Genomic DNA, 24,139 nt, shown 5'->3' with positions numbered 1-24,139 from the left:
TTTCCTCCACTACCTGAAGCAGATCCAATAAAGAAATTTGTCAGCCTCCATAATTAGTACTAGGTACACTCCACAATTAGGGTATTAAAAATATTCCTGTCTAAGGTTTCCTGTGTTTCTGAAACTGAAGTGAACTTGGTCTCTTAGGAGTTCTTATGAACTGTAACCACATTAAGCAGAGCAGCAATTCTTTTTAAGCATTTTATATTACACTATTATATCATTGTTAAATATCTTTTGGCAATTTCAATACAGCCCTTTTCCAGTGATAGATACCCTCTTCATTGACCTTACAATGGAATCCAGAAACACCTCAGTTATTTGCAATTTGCCTTAAAAGTCTAGAGAACACATACTCCATGCAGCTACTCAGGCAAAGCATGGTCATTTTCGTTTCTAAAAATATAAAAGTATTTCCCCACTTTACCCAATTTTAGACATCGACAAGCAATTTAGGTAGTTTCAGAAGTTTCTGAATTGTTCAACTTTCGAACTTCTGAAAACCCAAGATTTAATACTAAGACTCTGTACTGCAGTAGGCCAGCAGCTCTCCCATATCTAGTTATCAGGTCTCCAGCACAGAACCATTAACTTTCTAAATTCTTCTACTGTGGTTACCTTTAATTATTTGATCATATACTCAGCACCACATTTTTGTACATTGTACCATGAGACTTCTTTTCTGACTCTACTATAAAACCTTTTCGCTTTAGGAGATCTGTCTTAAAGGAGATATTTTCATAACCATTTACAAAGGTCTACAGGTAACTCAAAGGTTACTTCCTCATTCTGCCTCCTTAGCATCTGGGAAAAGCAGCATGTTTCCCCCCTGCCATTACTACCATTTTTAGGTCTTATTAAATCATTTATTTTCTTGCCATAAGGAATTCATAAAGATTTCACTACCACAAAATTATTTAGGAGTAGCTGTATTAGAGAGTCCCTTCAACCACAGCCTGAAAAGGGATCTGGAGGCCACTTCACATTTTTTATTTCTATTGATCCTAACTTTATCCCACTTCTAACTTGCCTTTAAAGATAATCATTTTCACAGAGTTAACAAAATGTATTAAACATACTACCTTTGTATGATCCACAGACACACCAAGCCCTGTTTCAAATATAACTGCAAGGAAATAAGAAGCCTTATGGTATCCACAGCAACTAGAGTCCACCAAGAAAGGGACAGAGGACTCCACACTGCTTAGACCATCAGGACTTGATAAATTCTTTGCAATCTTCTCAAATATCCTCTGGCCAATTTCTAGAACTGTATCACTTTCCTCTTCTGACTCTGAAAACACAACATAGGACACAATGTTACTGCAGTAGTTAAAACCTAGGACTGATTCCCCTCTCCTATTTAATACAACCAAGTCAGATTCTCCTATTTGTTACACTGAAAGGTACTCTCAATACAGACAACCAAAATTCCAAGGTATTCTTGCATAGGGCTGTAGGGGAAGTGTTATGTCACAGCCTAAATGATGAGTGAGCATGTGGTGAAGGGGTTGAATGGCCCAGGAAGCACAGGTGTAAGCAATTCTCCTGTGCTTCCCACCTGACTAGAAGGGGGTGGACCCTAGGCTCATTTAAGGGCTAGCCTCTGAAAGGAAAATGTCTCCTAGATGAAGGCTGCTTTCTGAGAAGGAGAATTCTATAGCTAGAGACCCTGTTACCACTTGGTGAGTTAACTTCTTCCTATATGTGATCTGATGTTTGTAATGATACTTTGCCTGGTGTCACAAAGCATTTATCAGAAGCAATTTCACTGCTTCCAAGGACCAAGGGGTAAATAACAATTAAAAAAGCCTTCTCAAATTAGCTAACTGCTAAAAACATATCTCCCCTTTCTTCTACATGATAAGCTATATTTTGTTTGTGGTGTCTTGTATCAGCTAACTTAGTGAAGACTTGCATGAGGAAAAAATCCATGAAACACTAAGTATGAATGTACTAACTTGTATGATATATACTGTGGAGCTATTTGAAAAGAGTAAAATTAATTATGATTATCACCTGGAGCACTGAAATCCATCTCTTGCAACAGTTTAAACAAGGTGTGGTACTTTTCCCTGAGTTCTTTTCCCCACGTGAAGGCGTCGCATGTGGACTTCTCTCTATATTTGTGAAGCTGCTCTAAGTAGTAGTTTTCAGAGTAACCTTGAGAAAATAACACATGTGAGATATGAAAGCTGATATGACTGCCCTGTAAACAAGCCTCTAATAGAACTAAGATGTTTCAAGAGTAAATTACAAAATTATGGATAAGATGGGTACTTCTGTAACATAAAGCAATGTTAAAACCGGTACGGTTAGTACAGTCTGCTTACAAACACGTAAGGTTTGTTCTACTCCATAATCTTGTCACAATGCGTACAGTCAAATTCTAACTGGAAACATTGGCTCTTGGTCAGCACACATGTAGACTATGAAACTCTTCTTTAACTGAAGTGGTTGCTTTGGTATAAACCTGTTACTTGATATTAGGCAACTGTGGAAAAGACATTTGCCAAAAAAAAAAACCCCAAGCATCTTAGGAAAAGGCTTAAAAAACATCTGCCTCTAAAGCAATTAGCAAATGAAGTTGAAGAAAGGTAACAAAATAGCTTATATTTAAGCTTGGAAATGTTTCTTTTTTCCTTTTATGTATCTGTCTTGTTAGAGAAGAATTTTAAGAATGTAATTTAGGTTTGAATTCTACTGCATAAAAGCCTTTGCAGGAACAAAAACAGTTTTAGCAACCAGTAAGACTGAACTCTTCAAACTGACTTTTTTCTTGTTATGTATGGCCAGATTTAAGTTTGATTCCGATAATCATTAGCCAGGATGGGATAAAAGGAAAGGCAACAGGTATCCAAAGATAGTTTAAAACTCATATCCCACAGATTAATACTTACAAGCTCTTTGTGCTAGTTGGCCGTTCCTTACAATATGCCTGTACTCATAAACTATGTCTTGAATGTCCATACATCTCTCGTAGTAGCGTTCAATTTGTTCCACTGTTTCTTTGTCATGCAGAGGGTTAGAAATCTAGAAAATTACAGCATTTACATTATCTGTTGTTTGTTGTCTACACTTTGTAATAAGTAAGCATTCTAGGCAAATAATAAGAGGAAAGAGATTATTTACTACAACCAGCTTATCTGGCACATCATGTTAATGTGCCAAACAATCTGATGCTGGACACGACAAGACTATGATTTCAAATAGTCAGCGTAATTCACAGATAAATTTGAAAAACTGATGAAACCTGAGTAGTGTTTACCAGCAACTTCAACAAAATCAGAAATTATCAATTGTGTCCTGTACCATATCACCAAAAACTCTGGAAAACTGAGCAACACTTAAACTGTATTTAAATAAGGACTTATTTTGAGGACTGTTGCTTTACATACTTGTTTCTAGAAGTCTTATCCTCTAACATTTGAAATACTAACTCTGCAAGATTTCAGCATGAATTGATCATATACTGCTTACATGTTCCCAAGTTCTATTATATTTCATATTAGTTGGCTACTAATATTTATGTTTGCCCAAATACTGCTTCTGTTTACCTGCTCTGTTTGTAAGACATTGAGACGATAGTACTTCACAGGTCCAAAGAATGCTTCAATACCATTTACATATCCACTACCTCCAAGGACAAAATATCCAGCCGTGTCATCGCAGTAGAAATCTTCCCTGAAACTTGAATACACAAAAGATATGTAAGCTGGCTATCGAGAGGTATTAGCAAAGGGGGAAAAAAAAAAATCTTTATTTCAGTACCCAACATGATGATCCATTTTTTTAGAATTTTTTAGACAAACTAAGAATTTTTTAGACAGCAGAATTTCTACCAAAGCAAAGCAGGTAACAATTTCACAAGTGAAATCCCAGCTGCTTCATGTAACAGCAAAACTTTCTTCGACTTCATCAGTAAGGCTAAGACTTCACTTAAAGACTGAGCCCAATACTACTGATTTTTTTTATTTTTATTTTTTTTTCCACTCAGTTTTTAGCATGGAGATCAGTCTCCAGGACTGAAGTGTGCAGCACATTACCTCAAACTAGTTCATGGAAAAATTACCAAGTTACTCAGATCACTCCGTGTAAGTACGGTGACGCAAACTGGTTTAGTGAGTGTAGACTAGAAAAAGATGACAAATTCTGAACATCTGGAATCTCAATTATGAACTTGCTATCCTCCCATCTTCTGTATCTGGATACATGTATTACTTGGCAGAAGGGAAAACACTGCTTACATAAATGACTGGTGGTGATATCTTTTCAAATTCTTCCCAACGCTGCTCACTTCTACCTAAAAGAACACACAATATTAACTGCAATAGACTAAATATTACAAGGAATATTTAAGACAGTTCAACACATAGTTCACAAGATTACAACTGCGGGTGTCTTGCATGTCCTCTGCATCAGCGTCATGTATCTGACTTGTGTCAGGAAAGTTTAGTGGAAAGCACTGATGGTGGCCTATGGTGGCCAATCACAAGAGGAAAAAATAGCAGAGATATTACCTACTTCAACTATTTAATTTCTGTGCTCAACTATGAGGCACTTATACTTTGCTGAAGCTTTTACTCTTCCAAAGTATGAAAATATGTTTTGCTTTTATATAGTAGAGAAATGAAGAGAATATTGATCTCCTCAAGAAGCTGTAGCTTACAGGTAAAGAATGGCCAAAAAGTTAATGAATCTAGGAATTAGATGCCTGAAAAGGAAGACAAGATACAGTTTTTATACACGTTGCTATTTTAAAAAGTTGTCTAAGGTCACACAGAACAACCTTGTGAAATGACATCAAGAGCTGAAGCACCTTTATGGGTTCATCTTCATCTTTCAGTGCTCATCAAATCAGACTCTCAATTTCTTGATGCCTCAATCTCCCATTCTTCCCTAACTAAAATATTTTGTCTAAGATCCTGTTGTATTAAACATATCGCATCAATGAAAGTGAAGTAACTAAGTAATAAGGAGACTTCTGTGCACCTCTGGAGTATCAAAGCATTAAAAAACTTACTAAAGGAAGATGTGTAAATGAAATTGAACTGAAGCACAGTTTAATCTGTCCCAAGAATGACTCTAAGTACTGAAATGTTTTTAAGTTTGGTTCTACTTTCTCTTCCTGCCATAAGAGTGCTCAGCTGAGGGATATGTTAAGGAATTTGTCAGAGGCATAATCAAATCAGAAGACTCTCGGTCTTGATCCTGTAATTTAGTCAGACATGTACCTGTCCACCCTTAAAAGAGAGATCCAGTCGAAACCACTGCTTCAGAGGAAGGCTGAAGCTTGTTTTCACTGCAAGGTCATCTCCCCTAATGAGGTGCATCTGAATATGCACATAACCTGACAGAAAAACAAAGGAGAAAAATACATTAGACATCACAAAAAAACATCAATATTAGGAGTGGATTTCCTTATGTATTACTCTGTACTCTTTATCACCAACAGAAATCTGGAGACTCACTATGCCATATGTAAGCTCTAACAGAATTGCAGGAAAGCATGCTTTCAAGTGCTAATGTACAGTCTGCTACCTGAAACCACTAAATCAAAACCAACTTGTCTGGGGGATAAGGATATTAAACGTGTCCAACAGGAAGGGCACCACAGCTGATCTCAAAATGCTACACATAATTTTCAACAGCACAGGGGGACATGAATATCTGTTCAGTGTTTGCACTCTGTATTAGCACATGAGAATGTAACTACTGACCAGGTACAAGATGACTCCAGGACTCATTACCTGGACCTGCAGAAGCTAAGCTCATTGTCTGAACTTGTAAAAACAAAATAGTCTATTAAGATGACCTAATAAACACTGGGAATAAAGCAGGCCTCAGAAACCCTCAAAGCAAGTCTCTTATTGAGGGAGTAGCTCCCACTGGAGATGTTATTTTTGTTCTTTCTTCAAAGGAAAGTATTCAGTTTATAATGGAAATATAATGAATAATAGAAAACTTACCACAGTGCTATATAAACTATTCTAATGATTTATTATTTAAATTGGTAACGAGATAGAGAAAATAGAAATAGCAAAAATAGCTGAGAGGAAGACATTAGTTGTGAAACCTGCAAACTGTTATGAGAAAGCCAGTGGTGCACTCTTAACTTTTTCCTATTTGAGACAGACAGTGAGCCCTCATTTACTGAATTTCTTTCTGTTGCTGAGATTGAAGAGCTGCCTTCTGGCAGTGAAGTTCTTTGATTGTAACTATTGCCAAACTAAGCATTACCTCTGAACCTTTTCTTGGATCAGGGAAATAGACCTTACCTTGAACATCACAATACAGGCAAGAACTTGGATTATATGAACTTCTGAGGCTATTCCAAATTTTCAAAAATTTTTATGTAGTATGTATATAAGAATTGAGAGCAATATTAAAATAATACTTCAATAATAACAATTAAGGTTGTTTATCAAAATAAGACTTTAATCTCTGGGTTTTTCCCTAATCTGTAAGGCTCAGTGCATCCTCCTGACAAAGCAGATATGCAGACATTTTCCAGGTTATCCAATGCTAGATTCTAACTACCTGAAGGGAGGTTGTAGTGAGCTGAGGGTCGGCCTCTTCTCTCGTGTGACTAGTGATAGGACTAGAGGGAATGGCTTCAAGCTGCGCCAGGGAAGGTTCAGGCTGGACGTTAGGAAATACTACTTCTCTGAAAGGGTGGTCAGGCACTGGAATGGGCTGCCCAGAGAGGTGGTGGAGTCACCGACCCTGGTGGTGTTCAAAGAGCGTTTGGATGTTGTGTTGAGGGACATGGTTTAGTGAGAACCATTGGTGATGGGTGGATGGTTGGACTGGGTGATCCTGTGAGTCTTTTCCAACCTTGGTGATTCTATGATTCTACACAACTATTTTTCAGTTTTGCTCTACTTATTTAGCAGTTACCTTTTTTTTCAGATGCTATAGTTAAAAATAAACATTTTTGCAAGATCAATTTCACAAAATAAGTCTAATAATATAATTGTTGTTCCTGTGCATAGGCACAGATCTATAAAAGCTACATTAAATCCTTTCTGAAAACAATTAATGAAATCCCTTACCTTCCTCATTTAGAAATATAGCAGGAGTACTATACATCTCTTTTGGATCAATAAAATAGAGTATACCACACAGATCCTTTTCACAGTGATGCAGTAAATATAGCCAGATTGAAACAGTGAACCTGCATGAGGGAAAACAAACAAGAAATCCACTCCTGATGAGAAATCTCTCTATGTAAGTTCAGAAGTACATATTCCGCCTTCATTTAATAAACTGTTTCACACATGTAATCTTCAGAATGCATCCTGTGCAGGAAAAACCTGCAAAGTAACTCTGTTTAAGATTTTCTGTCTATGATCTCCTCATAATTATGCACTTCTGTGGCAATGCTATGAGAGGAAAGTTAAAAGAGCATTATTTGAATCAGTTCCACAATGGTGGATCAGAACCCACATCAGTAAGGAACTGAAAAAGCAGCTGAGGTACAACCTGGAGCACCCTGCCACGTGCAGACTGTACAAAATCCCCACAAATGTAGTCTTGATTGTGGAAGCCAGTAAAAACTATGTTGTGTCTTCTGTACTAAATGCCAACAGTGAAAATGTCCTTGGGAGGACAAGGTGAAAAAGAATTTGTAACCTCTGGGTAGTACAAATAGGTATGAATACCTGTCCTGGAGTTTATCAAAGGATAAATAAAGGTGGAGCATGTTCAAACCATGGAGCAGTGAAGGGGGGGGGGCGAAAAGAAGGAAAAAACCCCCTCAACTTTACTTACTGAGCAGTTTTTGTACAAAGGCAGAATGGTTTCACCAGCTATGATGACATTACAAAGCAGATTTGCTGAAACACAAAAATCAGAATTTATGCCACTGCCACCTGACTAAACTAAAAACTGCTTCTGTTCTACTGACAGGAACTTGGCACTTATTTCTGTAACAGCAAAGTCGGATCAATGCTGAACGCCTTTGAAAATCAAACCTCCAATGTACAACCCAGCAAAGCGTGAACAATTACAATCTTTGACAAAGTTTTCCTACTGGCTTCTAGAAGAAGGTATTAATTGCATTTTGTGTACTTAAGAAAAAATATTTGTTTGTTGGTCAGCTTGCCTTACACTTCTTGAGAGAAGTTGCTAAACATACAGCACCTTGTATCTCTTCCTTAACTAAACCACTGTAGGTCTGAAAGTGTAATAGCTGCTCTGATGTTAAAAATAAAATACGTAGAAGTGATGCAGTTTTCCCTAATACAGACTACACCTAAAGTAGTTAGCAAGGTCATATCCTCCACAGATAGAACACGGGTGAAATAGAGGGGTTTGTAAACTGCAATCATTTGAAAATAGATTATTATGATCTGCAGGCAAACAGTGTGCTTCCAGCAATACTGCTTGTGTTTGTACACTGTTTTTACATCTTTCAACTTCGGCAATACAGAAAGCTTAAATTCTGCATTCTTTATTTGCTCCCTGACTGCCAGTCATACCCTGTCTGGACAAATTTCCTGGGACACAGGTGGGAACAATGCTGATGCATTTTGCTTTCTCTATTGCTGCAGAATGCCATGTGCAGCCAGTAGTCCCTCCAATTCCCAGCCTATCCCTACTGCAGGCTGTCTGCTGGCAGCTGCCCCAAATGACAGTTGCCTACTCTGTTAAAAGATGAAAGCAAATCTCTATTGGAAAGCTTCTTCATTCAACAAAATCCTTGATGAAAGTCAAACGAGAAACTTGTTTGATTAATCTTTTTGGTTGCCTTTTGATGCAGTGGGGAAACCACGATTCACATACAAGCAGCTGAAGAAAAAATCTTTTCCGCTTCTTAACAGAGCTACCCACAGATGTCATGCAACTGCAACACAAGCAATACTTCAAGCTAGTACCAAAAAGACAACCTGAAGGAAAGAGCAGGTGGAACTGTGTGTAGAAGGTACAGAGCTGCTTAAATTTATACTGTTTTGTCAACCAGAGCTTCAGCACCTCAGTACCAGAAGCAGAGTGCAAATGCATGAGTGAGCAAAGAGCAGCAGACAGTGTAAACTAGGCTGTCACGCATCTTAAAGAGGCCAGGAGCTAAAAACTGCACTGAACTAATGACTTCAGTGTTACAGTCTGCAGGCTGCTAATCTGTACAGAACCTGCACTTGTTAGTTACTCTTCTCTGGCTTTTCTTGCTTATAGGCCAAACACAAACAAGCAGGCAAGTTCAAGTTCCTGTGATCATGTCCTGTTTCTGTGGTAGTGTTTCCAGGGTAACAGCATCTGGTGGAAATGAGATATGTATGTACATGTACAAACGTGCATTTTGGCTGAAGTAGCAAAATATGGCTGAAGAGTTGTGACAGTTGTGGGAAGGGGAAGAAGAGCAGAGAAAGATGCTAGTGTGATTCCTCTGTAACTGGACAGTGTGTCCAACTTGGAGAGTTTACACAGGGATAGTGAAAGGGAATAGCATAAGTTCAAGCTAGATGACTCAACTAGGCAAGAGATTCTATTGCTAAAAGCTTGTCAGCTGCAAACTAGTGTGAAACTAGTCACAGGAAAAAAAAGAAATGTTATATACCGCCTGTCCCGTAGGACAGCACTCTGCAATTAGTCTGCAAATGGTGTTTGAAATACAGATCTTTTTGTAATGTAGAAAACCTCAGGCAAGGCAGTCATGAGGCTGTGTGATCACAACAGTGTGTAATAGCTAACCTACCCTCCTAGTGGTACCAAACCAGCTTAGTTACATCTACGGTAGTATCCCTTATGGTATGTATCACAGTATGCCTCTTAGGCTCAGCTTAATTCCCTTCAAAACTGCAATCAGAGAACAGAAGGAACTGCTAACTAATTTGAGCCTTTTCTGAAAGTAGCAGATAGTACTCCTTTAATTGTGAACAAAGCTTAAGAACTTAAGTATACATATATTATCTATATATCTGTATCTACATGTATATCTATAACATACAAGAATCAACTGTAGCACACTTCAGCTATTTGCCTATACTTACATTGGATAATCAATCTGATGTTGTCTGACTGTTTCAAGTTCTCTGTTTTCAAATTGTTCAAATCTCTTCACAATTCCTGTCTTCTCCCCACTGGAAGCATATATGAAGTTGAGAATCTGAACGCCATCTGCAAAAATACAGATTTCCTTAATCTGCCAGAAAATAACCATTGTTAACTGAGTAATTAATTAGCTCGGACTTGCATAGTCAAATATTTGAAACATGTAATTGATTAAAAATTAATGCAAACTTCCAGTAAGTTCTCAAGCACAAGTTCATTTACTGATATTAAATGCATTAGTCTTGGAGTGAATAACTCACAGGAAAGTGAAATGGAATCCATTTCCAGCCGCTGCTGGAAGCAGGGAAAACACTCACTTAAATCTAAGGTACTTAGATTTGAAGCATGAGTTAGCTTTAGCAAAAGTTAGTATGCAGGAAAACCTTCATTTACGTTATTTGTTTAAAATCTCATTCTACCTTTCGTTATGCCAGCGTGAGATTAATCCACAGCTCCTGGGCTTGCTCTCCAGTTAAACTGCATGTATGGATAGATACCGATTCTGTTCTTAACTGATATACCCAATCCTGTAATAAAGCTAACTGATAATATTGCCCCAATAAGAAACAGAAGATATTAACAGCTTTTTCAAGGCATATCAAGAGCTTTTCTAAAATTGAGCAATTTGTCACAAGTTCATTTTTAAAAATTAATGGTTTTTGTTATACTAAGTGTTCTCATCTATAATGTAATTAGATAATGCATCAAGATGTTTCACGCTGTTGGCAGAGATCACGTGCTCAGTCTCCAAGAAGTAGTTCAGAAAGCCTCTGGAGCCAACATCTACTTTGCTTCCTGGTTCTTCTCAATGCATTCACATGTCAATGTAGCAAAAGCAAATTATAAAAGTGCTTTTATAGGTTTTGCTAGGAGAGAACTCTTTAGAGACAAATAACCTTTTTGCTTTTAGATTGTATCATGAACGTGTACTGAGGACAAAGGCAATTGGAAGCGGATGTAAAGCTAGAAATAGGCTGACAGGAAAAAATAAAATAATCAATAGAACTCTGAGAAAACCTAGAAGGCGAAGTTGTGAGTTTCAGGAATTCATATCATTGGGTAGGACTTTTATTTAGATATATAAATATTTCCATCTATAAACTTAGCCCAAAATAAAACACTTCTCCTTGCTAACCAACAGGATACACCTGATGTACCATTTATTTTTATACTACCTCTGAAGTTTAACATTCTGTTAGCAAATTGTAAGTAATATAATTCTTATTTAGCAGACGATGGTTATTTTTTCTTGTGATTTGTGTGGATCTATGAGTACACTTGAAGAGAAATGAGAATTAAAATGTTCAAATATAACATATTTAGTTTATAAACACTAGAACAAATGTTGAAAAACTAGCACTGTTGAAAAATAACTTTATTTTAAATCTTTTATTTAGAACTATTAATTTTATCAACACTCCTTGACCATGAAGGCTTTGGGGGGGGGGGGCAGGGAAAGTACTGCAACATTTATTGCATTATGAATTCTTAAAAATCTGTTTTTGAGCATACGGTCATCACCTCAAGCAGAGGAGAAGTAGACCACCTGCAAGAGAATTATGTATGCAAGATGTTAAATCACAGACTCTTTTTGAAGATAAAGTTTGAAGATGAGGGAATGATATCCAGTGAGCTAAGGGAGTTCTAAATACAATTTTGTGAATACACTCAGAAAATAAAAGGCTGTGCCACTGTGATGAAACAAGCCAGCTTTGAACGACATGATGATTTTTGTCATTTGAAGCTCTAATCTTGCTCTTATTAAACTTACACTAAATAATGTGGGCCAAGTAAGTCATACTACCCAACCTCTACTATAGCTATGTATTTTTTAACAGCTTAAAACATTTTCTGATGTTCTTTGGGTCCTATTAGGTCCACTGGGAAACAAACAACAACAAAGGGACATAACACATACCGCTTTCATGAGGGCACTGAGGTATCTTGTTTGCCTGAAGCATCCACAAATAGTCAGCACCCCACTGAAGACAGACTTTGTGGTCTTTATACGGGCGTTCAAAGGGTGGAACTGCTTCTAAAAAAGTGTAATTCTTGGCAACTGCCTCCTGGTAGCTTCCATTCTGCTCAGCATCATAGCTGCTAACTGATTGGTGACTAATCCATGCATATAATATCACACTGTGCACTATTATTGAGTTTCTGATGATGTAATCATCTCTGTAAACCATGATGCTTGGAAATCTCAAATGTATTTGTCGAGTCTGACGAACATAAATATTCTTCTCATCCTTCCACCTCCTTCTGTATACTGGTACACCAGTCCTGAACTCTGAGGAAGCTACTGCTTCCAAATTAATTATACAAGGCTTAGAGCATAAATACTGAACAGAAACCTCAGAACTGTTAAGGACTTTCTTTTCCAAAACGTTTAAATGAATGAAGTCCACATAATCCATCTTTTTTCCAAACTGTGGTGTAACTGCTGTTGTCCGTAATGTCTCCTTTCCAAAAGATGGCACAAAATTCTGTAAACAAAAAAACACAACAAAAGAATTACGTTAACCAGAGAATCAAATCTACACAATTACTAATATACTCCCACTGATAGCAGATGGTTTATACACAGTACTCCGACTCCAAACTACCAGGATTCTGTCACACGGCAAGTAGGTATGGATTACTGAAAATATACTGCCACGATTTTAATGGCAACAATTCCCCTACCACTGACTTCTCAAAGCCACATACGCTTCTACAAAACAGTACTTAGAGGGTGTATCCTTCTGTAAGTGGAATCTGGCTCACTAAGATACTGACTTACACGTCATGCTATTTATACATGTTCCTAGGATCAAGCCTAAAGAATATCTACAAAAAGGTGTTGGCATTTATTCGTCGTATCATTGTTCACTTGCACTGCTGCAGCCTGGTATTTCTATCTTCCTAAAAAGTTAGATCATTTTGCTACCTGCACGAGAGCTATCTGAAGAGCAGGAATGATAACCAAAGCAGACCATTATGGTTTCCTGAAAATTAATTCATGTTCATAAAGCATTTCAGAACTTACTACAGAAACATTCCTATCTGGAAGATGGACTTATAAATCTGAGCAACAAGTCTGGCAGACAGTACTTAGCTTCTGCTCCATATAGCTGTGTACAATACATTCTTTATGAGTTCTTGGACATACACAAGGATTATTCTCCATGCTCACTTTCTTGTCTCTAAAGCTTCTCACTGCTTTTTTTTCTTTCTGCTCAGCAGCCAGCGACTGGCTTGATGTGCTGCCAGGGATACTGAGGATTACTGAGCCTGGGGAGCCACCACCACCAGTGTGCTTCTGCCAGATTCCCAGATCTGCATAAAACGTTCCATACTGTCACTCTGGACTACCAGGGAAGCTGGTAGTTAAGGTAATTCAAAATGAGAAGCTCTGCTCTCAGTGACTTCTCACTTCACGAAGCTTAAACAGAGTAAACTGAAATAGCTTGGATAGCTACCTCATGTTGATGAGTTTTTCACTGCAATTCTCAAAATATTTAAAAGCTTGAACCAAATAGTTTGTACATTTCTATCTATCAGATGTATGTGCCTGAAAGAAAAGACCTCACCCCTGTGCCAAGATGGCAATCAGTAAATAAAATGAATTGTTTTCCTTTTTTATATCTTAAGAATACATTAACAGTCCTTTAAAGCTACTCTGAAAACAAATATTTGCCTGCTTAACTTGCAAAGCTGTAAATATCAGGAAAAGCTAGAACTAAGCTCACCTGTACTCCCCTCCTCATTCTTAGACAAATTTAGATTTAACTGTGTGGCCAAATTTTTCTCCTTTATTTAAAGCAGAAATTGGAAGACATAACTGAGCGAGGGAACTTTTGAATGAAGAAGGTGGGTATAGCTGCTAGCAGCTGGTAACTCCCAATAACCAGATTTATTCATAGGTTATAGATCTTTCTGTAGTTGTTACTCAAACTGCTTTCCAAAAGAACAGCCAAGAGTTCCTTACCTCCTCATGTCCAGCATGAGTCAGGAAACCAAATGTGTAGTGATGCTGTACAAACACATGGAAGCCCCAAGATACACATTTATTTTGGACAAATAAAAATGCAAACCACACCACAATGCCAGGATCTAGGCTTTTTACAACAGGTTGTGTCTTCAGAGTAACAGCTTTCCTCTCCCTCTGTCTTGTTTCACATTCTATAAAATGGATAAAATTCTATTCAAACTAAATCAACATTTCAATCACCAGTGGCAAAGCACAGTAGAAATACCCATTTGAATCTAACAAATCTATCTGCAGGCATTGTTTAAATGATGTGTATTAAGACAGATTTACTGAAGGGGATAAAAAAGAACGACCAGTAGGAGGCTGGTGTCCATTGGAAAGCTGACCATCACATCCTGCAATAACACATGTGCAGAAATACTGATACAGAATCTGGCAACAACTTTAATACTAATTCTAATATCTTATAAATATACTATTATGTGTTTCCTTATTTGGTTCTAGTTACCTCTACAGAGCACACATAATGGCATCCAAAAGTTATACTATGACTCCTCTACTAGATCGATACCATTCATATTTATCAGGTAATTTTTGGACCTTGCAAGAAACAGTACTGCAAAACAGCTTAATTTGTATGATATATCAGAATCTTCCTTGTGTCGTGGCTCCCAGATTATAGAAGACTGTATGTTTATCACAGGATGTTGAAGTACACCAGGTAGACAGTATGAAGCATCACATTACCACTGCTATTCATATATATCTATTCACAGTTCAAATGTATACAGCCAGCCCTCACTTTGCAGGGGTTTATCCAACACAGACACACAGGAGTTGGCTCCCTGCAGACACTGCTTGGGTCTGGCAGTTTTCATTAGCAAAGACACAGCAGTATGTGAACGTGGCCATCTGGCTTCCAACGGAAGGCCGATTCTGGCAGAAACAACACTACTTTTTGTGGTGCATATGTGCCAAGGCGGCAAGCACTGCAACCCACAACCAGCTCTTGCAGAATAAGCTCCATGATGTTCCTAGGGCACCTAGGCATGACGTAGTGCGACCGATGATGCACAGATCAACCTCAGCTCTGTCTTCCCTCAGCGCCTGTTCTGCAAAATGGCTCCCACAGGTTAACTCCTGACCATTTTCTCATTGGTGTCTGATGTATTGATTGAGACATGCGCTGCAAAAACACACGAGACATATTTGGGTCTGCAGCTACATCACACCCACTGAACCCCTCAGGATGCTCATCTAGGCTGGGACACAACACAAAGCCATCCCCTGCTGATGCAGCTGTGACAGAGACCTGGGACGGCAGTCTCCCAAATCACAGCCCAGCGTATGTTCCCACCTGGCTGCCTCCCTGCCTTGCTCTCCAGGCATTGTGTGGCGCACCTGCTAAATGAGTACCTCTGCTCTGTAAGGGGTCCCAGGTCTTCCCTCAGCGTTACCTCAGACAACGTGGAGTATATTGTGCATAATCTCTGCCTACAGGGAGCTGAGATGAAAGGATTACAAAACGAGTGCGATTATGAGATTTAAATACAACATTTTCCCTGTGCAGTAAACAGGACAGCTATGGCAGATCAAAAATGTACTGTAGGCCAGGCAGAGTTCATTGAGGAAGGCACAGAGGTTTCACTGTGTGGGGTACCTTAATCACAAAAGCTGTACAGGTTCTGTTCTTGGATCTTCTCCTTAAATCCACTGAACCCGAGGGCATTAGCCCACGCCATCCTGCCAGATGTCAGGACTGAATCAGAGCCACTAGTAGGAAAGTGAATATTTCAGTGGTGAAATACTATAGAAAAGGTTTTTCTATAGAATTATGCTTTTCATAGCTGGAATAAGGTCTCAGCAGGACTAGGGCTCACCCCCACAGAAATCCCCCACATGATCCTATGGGACCGGGCCTGTTTGCTCAGAGCCTGAGGACAACCACAGCCCTGTACCTGTGACCGCCACGTCATGCTGATTTTTAAGTTGTGTGGAAAGGAGACACACCAGAGCAGGGACTGCTCTGCTCCCCGTCAGCATCAGTGTCCCATACACGTACGGGGACTCTAATTGGAGTTTGTGTTCAGCAGAGTAGAAGAGGAACAAACTGTGCTTAGCAGATGCCTTCAGAACGCAGTGATTCCCTTCACGCGTTACAGTGGCCACACACACGCATCTGGAGGCGATGACAGCAGAACCCCCATTGCCTCCAACCCACGAAGCCCAGCTCAGAGCCACCTGCCACACAGAGCGCGTTACCGCCTCGACCCGGCCTGGCCCCGCGGGGCTGCATCCCCCGATCGTCACCCACACGCTTCCCCGTGCCCGGGGCCGGGCCGCGACTGCCCGACGCCCTCCTCCCGAGCCGGGCCGCCCGAGCTCGGGGAGCCGCGGCAGGTGCGGGGACCGCCACTCACCATCAGGAAGAGGAGGACGAGAGGAGAGACGCGGCGGGGCTCGGCCGGGGGCCGCATGCTGCCGCGGCGGCTCAGGAGGCGGCGGCGGCGGCGGCGCCCCGCGGCGTGGCGCTGCCCGCTGCTGCCCGGCCCGGCCGGCCCCGCCGACACGGATGCGGCAGATCCGGCTTCCTGGAGGAGGGGCTCGCGCAGCGCCGCGCCGCGCCCCGAGCGGCCGCCGCAGGTGTGGAGAGGAGGGCGCGGCTGGGCCGGGGCGGCATCCGGTCGCGGGGGGGCCGAGCAGCGTCGGAGCGACAGAGCGCTGGCGCTCGGCAGGAAGCGTCCGCCCCAGCGCCGTCGCTGCGTCTGCCGAGCTCGGCGGCGGCACGCCGCCCTCCCCGCTCCGCCCGCCGGGCCCCGTCTCGCCCGGAAGCGGCGGCCGCGGAGCTTCCGTCCCGGACGCGGGGCGTCCCTCCGCCGCCATGGCCAGGCTGTTCCGCACGCTCGTCATCTTCGGCGGCTTCGCGGCCGTGGTGGGGGCCGCCTTCTACCCCATCTACTTCCGGCCGCTGCTGCTGCCCGAGGAGTACAGTGAGTGCCCGGAGCAGGGCAGGGGAGCGGGCAGGGCCTGCAGGGCTCCGGGGCCTCTGTAAAATTGACGTGAAACTCGGAGTGGTTTGGTCTCAAGGTGACCCTGCGTTGTTGGCTGCGACGGGGCTGTGTGTAACGTACGGTCGTTCTGTGAAGCGTCGTACCGGGAAGCCCTGGGATGCCCCACAGTGGCAGCGCGGAGCGGGAGCCGTGCCTCGGCGCCTGCCAAGCCGGGCAGGGGAGCGTGTGGGTGTGACGCACCTCACCGCCCGTTTACCTTTGTGAGGGCAAACGAGGCGCTGCCGCAAAGGTGCACGCGGTTACTCTGAAGAGGTTTCTAGGAAGAAAAACAAAAAGGGCAACGAAGTTATTGATCACTTCAGAGGGACTTTAGCCTCGCCTTGACGGTGGAGTAAAATTTAACTTGCAAGCATCCAAAATAATTGAAGGAAGCAATGTTTGTGAAGGTGGAAACTGCCACAAGCACGGTTTTGTTGCACACTCACACTTGCTATGTATTACCTGATTTCAGGCTCCGTTTATCACCTGTGCCTCTGGCCCTCATTGGACCGCACCTTTGTTAATTTCCTGTGTGCTTTTCTTGGCACTTATCAGCTGTATGAGAGCTGCACCAGTGTTCACCTGATGCATAGATCAGAACGTGGCGTTCTGTGGTTGTGGTACTTCAGTGGAAATATTAATTTTAACCTTTAGGGTACAGAGGGTTTGATTTTTGGAGTAAGCTGTGTGACAACAGAACTGCTCGTGCCCCTCATTGACTTGAGCTGTGGTGAAACGCTCGTTATTTCTGTGTAATAGGAAGCTGGGTCTGAAGTGCCAGTTTTCAAGGGGAAATAGTTTCAAACTAAAAGAGAGGAGACTTAGATTGGGTGTAAGGAATAAGTTTTTTACAGTAAGGGTAGTGAAGCACTGGAACAGTTGCCCAGAGAAGGGGTGGTTGCTCCGCCCCTGCAGGCACTCAGTGTCAGGCCCGATGGGTCTCTGAGCAACCTGATGCAGCTGCAGGTGTCCCTGTTCATTGCAGGGGGAGTTGGACTGGATGGCCTTTAAGGGTCTCTTCCGACTCAGACAATTCTGTGATTCCAAGTCAGACATCTGGATCATCAGCACGTAGTATCCTGCAATAGGAAAGAACGGGTTTCAGTGCTCTGGAGTGATTCTTGACAATGTTTATTAAAGGCTTAAAAAGTTCAGTGGGACGGGCAAGAGGCTGCTACAGCCAAGTGCTGTGATGTCTGCTTGAAAGCACTGTGGTGGTAAAGCACTTAATAGGAAGCAGGGAGAGAAGCGGTGGTGGCAGCATTTATTAGGGTAAAATAATACAATTTTAACAATTTTTCTTCCTGAAAGTGGTTGAATCTTCAAAAACATTTGTATATAATAATACTATAATTGATAGTTCATTGTCTCATCTGTAACAAACCAACCCTGCAATAGGTCCATTGCATGGAAAATATCCCCCTAATATCCAGCTTCAAAACATTTACAAGCAGTGGTGCTGCCATGAAATCTCCCTGGAACAACAGTTTCCAGAACCTGAAGGTGGAGATCACCAATTCTGGAAGGAATAAATTCTTTGAGGAGTTTTCTGTTGAGCATGTGAGGATTATCTCCCTAAAGCAGTGCTTCTTCCTTAAGTTAAGGGATCACAGCAGATGTTGTAGCACTGTTTGTAAAAAGTAGTCATTACTTTAAGATGGTTATCTTATAGTTTGTAACCTTGCAGAATCAACTAGCTCTTAGTTTCTCTGTTAAGTGGGAATGCTACATTCGTGTTGTATACATGCATATTCATCAGAATTTTACTGTGTGGGGTTCAGACCTCACTAGGTGAGGTCAAGATGTTTTAATATTTTCTTTTTATTGATATTGTTCTTTCTGTTTTGTTTTCCAGAGAGAGAACAGTCAATAAACCGAGCTGGTATTGTTCAAGAGAATATCCAGCCTCCAGGTATACTTGATTCATGAGTTTGTACTGTTTTATAGGTCTTCTTTAAGACTTGAATATTTCTATGGATTTAAGTTATGCAGTGAAGAATACATTACTTAAAATTATGGATTTGATAAAATCTGTTTTAAATTCAACCAGCTAAGAAAGTTTTAGGGATTCTGTTATCTTCGCTATTTCTTAAATACCTTGCACATGAGAAAATAACTTCTGCATCAGTTCAGAGTAAACAAACCATGAGTGGTCTGAGCTCTAGCTGTAGAAAATAGTTCGTTGCACCTTTGTTTTATTGAATGCTGCTTTACAAGTCAGCTGAAACGCAATTTGTGAGGAATTTTGTCATTACCTTCCAGCCTCGTGGGAGGCAGACATATGCAATACTAAAGAAAATTTTGAATGCAGTGCTAATAGCTTTTCAGTGCCTGCTGTTACAAGTAGAAGGAGTAGGAGGGGAATAAAATCATACTACTCACTTATATACAGTTATACCATAATTGATAATCCATTGACTTATATAGCAGAACTGGCAAGGTTGATATTTCTCATTTAAAGTTACGGAATACATGTCTTGATGAAACAGTTTGTATTTGAATATGTTAAAGGATAACTTAAGTCCTATTTTTAGAAGAGCCTGACAGCAAGCAGGGGAAAATCCAATAGCATTAGTGCCATGTCCTTACTATGCATATCAGTTAAATCATCAATGCAGGACTGACTTTCCAAGAAAGCAATGAAATTTTGAAGAGGAGCAGGCAAGTTATATTGACATAAATGTCTTGTAAATGCACTTTTTATTAAACAATAAAGAAGATTGGGCTGTCTCATTTATCCAAGGTGCAGGTACTTGATGACCAGTCCTCCTCAGTGTTATTTTTTATGTAAATTTAGCTGTTGATGATGATTTATGAGTTCCAGTAGTTGATTGTGAAATCCAAACAAATTGAAGTATCAAATTGACGGGATTCTAAATGGTTTTTTTTCAACAATATTGTAATACCTTACATGCTGGTGTGATTGACTTTTCTGCTATCTGAAGCTTAAGGTGAAGATAAGGTTGAATTCCTAAATACTTTTCAAGCTTAAGTAGATTTTTGAACTCAGTGCAGAAAATGTTATTGAGACTCATTCATATTTTGTTTTTTCACACACTAATAGCAGACAAGATCTTTTTTTTTTTTTTTTCCAAAATTGTGGTTATGAACTGCTGGTATTTTTGTATTTGATTTGTAGGGTTAAAAGTGTGGTCTGATCCATTTGGAAGAAAGTAATGTTGCCAGCGTGGTGCATTTCAAGGTAGAACTGAAGATGAACTTCAATTATTTCTTCGTACACTGAAGTATGCCTTTGGGCGTCGCTGGAGAAGATTTCTGATTATGCTGTGTGGGCATATGAGGAGCAATAAATGCTACTGGTTGGAAAGCCAAGAGGAGGAAACATCCCAGTTTTGGCAGGGTGCTGTGGCACAATGGACAGACTGCTAGAGAGGTGACTGTTTCTTGTGTTAAGAAGTAAAATATTTACTTCCTTGAGAAAAAGGAAGAAGAATTATTTTTGTGGTTAATCTGTAAACATTTGGAGAACAAATTATGAATAGACTAAATTATGCAGACCACTGCAGTTTCCTCCCTAGTTTGAAAATTACTTTCTGTGGTTTAATTGTGAAAACATGATAGAAGTTTATACTAAGAGAGACTGGTGAAGATTTGCTCTCTCTTAGGCAGAATATAACATGGTGAGTGAGAATTTGTGCATTAAAATTTCTTCCATTCAAATCAATGTGTGTTCTTCGTTATTTGTTATATATTTTGTGAGCAGGTGTGATGGTTAACCTTGAATGGCTGCCAAGTGATCACCTAGCCAATCTCTTGTTCCCATTCCTCGGCAGGACTGGGGAGAAGACAGGATGAAGAAGCTCGTGGGTTTTGATAGCAATGGGAAGATTGTTTACTGTCTACTGTTGTGAGCAAAACAGACATGTCTTCCATGTTGCAGTTTGGATATTGACTCTGGCGTGGTCCTCTCCACACACTGCAGGGAAATACCTTCTCTGGTGCCTGCAGCACCTCCTTGCCCTCCTTTTCTGACATTTTTATTGCTATTTCTCATTTTATCCTCCTCATTCTTCCTGTCTTTTTCTTGTTGTTTCTTAAATATGTTTTCACAAAGTTGCCACCCATTTGGCCGATGGGCTGATCTGTGTCCTCTGTGGGTGCATCAGGGAACCAGCTGGGACTGTGTGCGTGTCGTTGTGTTGCAGCCCACCTCTCTCCCACCAAAACCTTGACAGCCAGTAAAGTAGGTTAAGACTGTTGGGGTAGAAAAGCAGGTATTTCAAAGTATATTTGTAAAAGCACCTTTATGATGAGTATAATGATCGTGAGAACAGCCTAGTAAAGGATTGCTCCTATTTAAAATCCTTACCCTAATTTACCTCAATTTATTTGGTAAATTAGAGTTCTGAATAAATGATGTTTTCAGAAGAAAGAAATGATCTATAACCTGCAGTTATGGGCTGTATCCCAACTGATACTGTTGAGTACAGGTGTAGCATATTCAAGTTAAATGTATGTGCTATCTTCTTTTCTACATTTATTCTTAGTATTTTGTTGTGAGACAAACATTTTAAAGACTGCTGCAAGAATACATGTGCAGTGAACATTGCTCATTAAGTGAACAGGTGTTAGTTTTCTGGCTTTTTTTCAGACATCACCTGGCTTTCTTAATGACAGATAAAAGACTCATCTTTTACAGTGTTCTTTGCCAAAACAGTCGTTACTTGATATTCCTTTTCTGCCTTTTGCTGTTGTTCCCCTCCCACACAGACACATATTTCCTCTTCTTAATTTCTCACATCTTTAAGATCTTATATTAAAGAATGTCTTTTTCAAATCTTTTTTTCTGACAAAAAAAGAAAAATTATTTATGCAAACCAATACAAAATAAAATTCTTAAAACAACAGAGAAGATACTACAGTAATTCTCAGTTCACACTGAAATTTTCTGTTATTGCTCTGGCATTTGCCAGTTGCTGAAGACTTGCCCTGGACTCATGTGGGAAGTCCTAATCCTGCAGTTGGCTTCCTGGGCATAGTGACAGTGCTTTGTTGTACTTCTGGGCACTGGATACAATCTCCTATCTGCTTAGTTGCAGGGGAGGTTAGATAGATAGCCAGTTGTATTCCCAAGAACTCTTTCCTTAGCTTGCTCTGAAGTTAAAAGTTTTCTGCTTTTGTGGACTACTACTTGTTTTCAACACAAGCATACAAAACAGTTGGGTATGTTTACAGTAATACAAAATTCTATATAATTTTGGCACTTGGGAAATCTCCGTGTGTCTAATCTGCCAGGGGAACCAATATGATGGTTTTGTTCTACCTTTTCTGATCGTTGTGATAAAAATGTCTTCTAAGAATGTTTTCAAAACAGTTGTTCTTTAATATGAACTGATTTTGTTTATTCTAGCTGGTATATAAACAACAAATATGACTTTATCCTCTGATGGACTCTGATAAATGTTTCAAAAACTGTGCTTTGACAACCTGACAGAAGCATTTTCTTGTACTAAGTTTGAGTCTATTTTAAGCTGATAAGTTTCGAAATTATTAGAACTTGTATTACGAAGAGGAAGGTGGGCATTTTGATCTAAACCCAAACATGACTCTGAAATACTGTAGATTGTTAATGATACAATGAAACTCTCAAACACAAACACAATAGGATGGGTAAATACAGCAAAACATACTGGCAAGAAAGAAAAATGAGATTTTACAGTACGTGCTGAAGACTGCACTTGAATTGTTGAGATTGTTTCCACTGGTAAGGCGAGAAGGGGTTTTTATTCTTTGGTACTTAAACACATTGAGTAGTGTTAACTGATCTTCAAGTATGACTGTATAGATGGTCCTCTACCAAAAAAAAAAAAAAAAAAAAGTCCAGAAAAAGAAGCAGTTGTTATTTTTTGCAGTTTTCTACACCAAAAGAAATGATGCATTTTCCCTTCTTGCAGTCTAACAATAATTAACTACTCATTTTCTCAGAACTGTGTACACTCCTACTGACCTTCTTCATGTTAATCTGCAGACGCAGCAGTAAATGGAAAGCTGCATTGACTTTTTCTGTGATGCCACACAACCCAAATAGTATGTTTGTTAGTGGAAGGAAATTATTTTCTAGCTTCTGAGAAAGTGCTGCAGAAGATACAGTTTTTATGTGGACAGCGTATGACTGGAGGGCAAAAACCAAAGTGCAGGGTAAAGCATATCAAAGCTTGTTTTAACATATTAGCCTTGCAAGGAAAATAGTGCAGTGTTTAAAACATTGCCTTGGAAATTAGGACAGTTGTGGTCAGTTCTATGCTCTGCAAGACTTTTTTTTCTGGCAGCACTTTGTAAAATAAGAGTAGTAGTACTCCCCTTCCATGCTCGGTGTGATGGCAGTAAGTACAGGGGTTGATTATTCTGATAATCTGGAAAACCTTTCGGGTTCTTACCTAGGAGCTTTTCTTCATGATTATGAAACACTGGACTGGGAAGTAGATCTTTTGGTAACGAGTATTTAAATGTTTTAAAGAATCTTTTTCAAAAAGAAAAAACAACTGAAATTTCCCAGGGCTTCATATCCTACATATGCTCTGGGTACAGAATTTTGGCTTCTTGGAATCAAACAGGAAACTCACCTGCTCTTCACAATACTGATATTTATTTCAAAATCTCCAAATGTGAGCATGAACTACCACCTGTAAGTTGAAATACAACCCTATGTGAATGTTAATACTGTTGCAGAAAAAAAAAAAAAGTAGGAAAATGGACAGATTTTGCTGTGGGCTCAGGTGTCTGTTCTAAGCATAGACCTGACAGTTTTGCATGTGCTTTGACTTGCCACTTTTCTTGTCTTCTGTAACAACGGGTCCTACCTTCTGTCCTTTGCACAATGAAGAAGTAGCTAGAAGTCTTGCAATATAGCTGAAAGTACTGAGCAGGTGACTCTGAGTACCACTTAAAAGAAGTGAGGGAGAGCTGGAATGTTCTGTAGCCCTGGAGTAGGGCTTGGAGGACGATGGGCATGAATGGGAGACATGGTATACTGGTCAACCGAATGGACAGGAGCATGAGGGCCAAAGGACATACATCCATGGGAAGCAATCCTTCCTTAGCT

The 24,139-nt window shown here is 40.1% G+C and overlaps 2 protein-coding genes across 4 annotated transcripts in view; one reads left to right on the top strand and one right to left on the bottom strand.

Moving 5' to 3' along the window:
* Positions 1-16,793, bottom strand: part of SEL1L3 (SEL1L family member 3) — a 32,776-nt gene extending 15,983 nt beyond the window's left edge. The window contains exons 1-11 of one of the 2 annotated variants that reach the window (XM_046940623.1): positions 16,608-16,793; positions 16,447-16,483; positions 11,972-12,539; positions 9,993-10,119; positions 7,056-7,177; positions 5,235-5,350; positions 4,248-4,303; positions 3,558-3,690; positions 2,901-3,033; positions 2,020-2,163; positions 1,083-1,294 (exon numbers count right to left, since the gene is read on the bottom strand). In XM_046940623.1, coding sequence (XP_046796579.1) covers positions 1,083-1,294; positions 2,020-2,163; positions 2,901-3,033; positions 3,558-3,690; positions 4,248-4,303; positions 5,235-5,350; positions 7,056-7,177; positions 9,993-10,119; positions 11,972-12,539; positions 16,447-16,449 — 1,614 coding nt within the window. In that variant the 5' untranslated portion in view covers positions 16,450-16,483; positions 16,608-16,793. The other variant, XM_040699296.2, reaches the window with a different exon arrangement.
* On the top strand, positions 16,734-20,757 carry SMIM20 (small integral membrane protein 20). Of its 2 annotated transcripts, NM_001145430.2 has the most exons (3): positions 16,878-17,016; positions 18,932-18,988; positions 20,216-20,757. In NM_001145430.2, the coding sequence occupies exons 1-3, from the start codon at positions 16,908-16,910 to the stop codon at positions 20,251-20,253; spliced, it is 204 nt and encodes a 67-aa protein (NP_001138902.1). In that variant the 5' UTR covers positions 16,878-16,907; the 3' UTR covers positions 20,254-20,757. The 2 variants fall into 2 exon arrangements, with proteins under 2 accessions (XP_046796279.1, NP_001138902.1); XM_046940323.1 differs by lacking the exon at positions 20,216-20,757 and having other exon boundaries at positions 16,734-17,113; positions 18,932-18,989.
* Positions 20,758-24,139: the final 3,382 nt, after the last annotated feature.

The sequence above is a fragment of the Gallus gallus genome, chromosome 4 (assembly GCF_016699485.2).
Source record: "Gallus gallus isolate bGalGal1 chromosome 4, bGalGal1.mat.broiler.GRCg7b, whole genome shotgun sequence".
Taxonomy (NCBI): domain Eukaryota; kingdom Metazoa; phylum Chordata; class Aves; order Galliformes; family Phasianidae; genus Gallus; species Gallus gallus.
The sequence above is the reverse complement of the archived record's forward strand: the minus strand, read 5'-3'. Positions and strand labels throughout refer to the sequence as shown.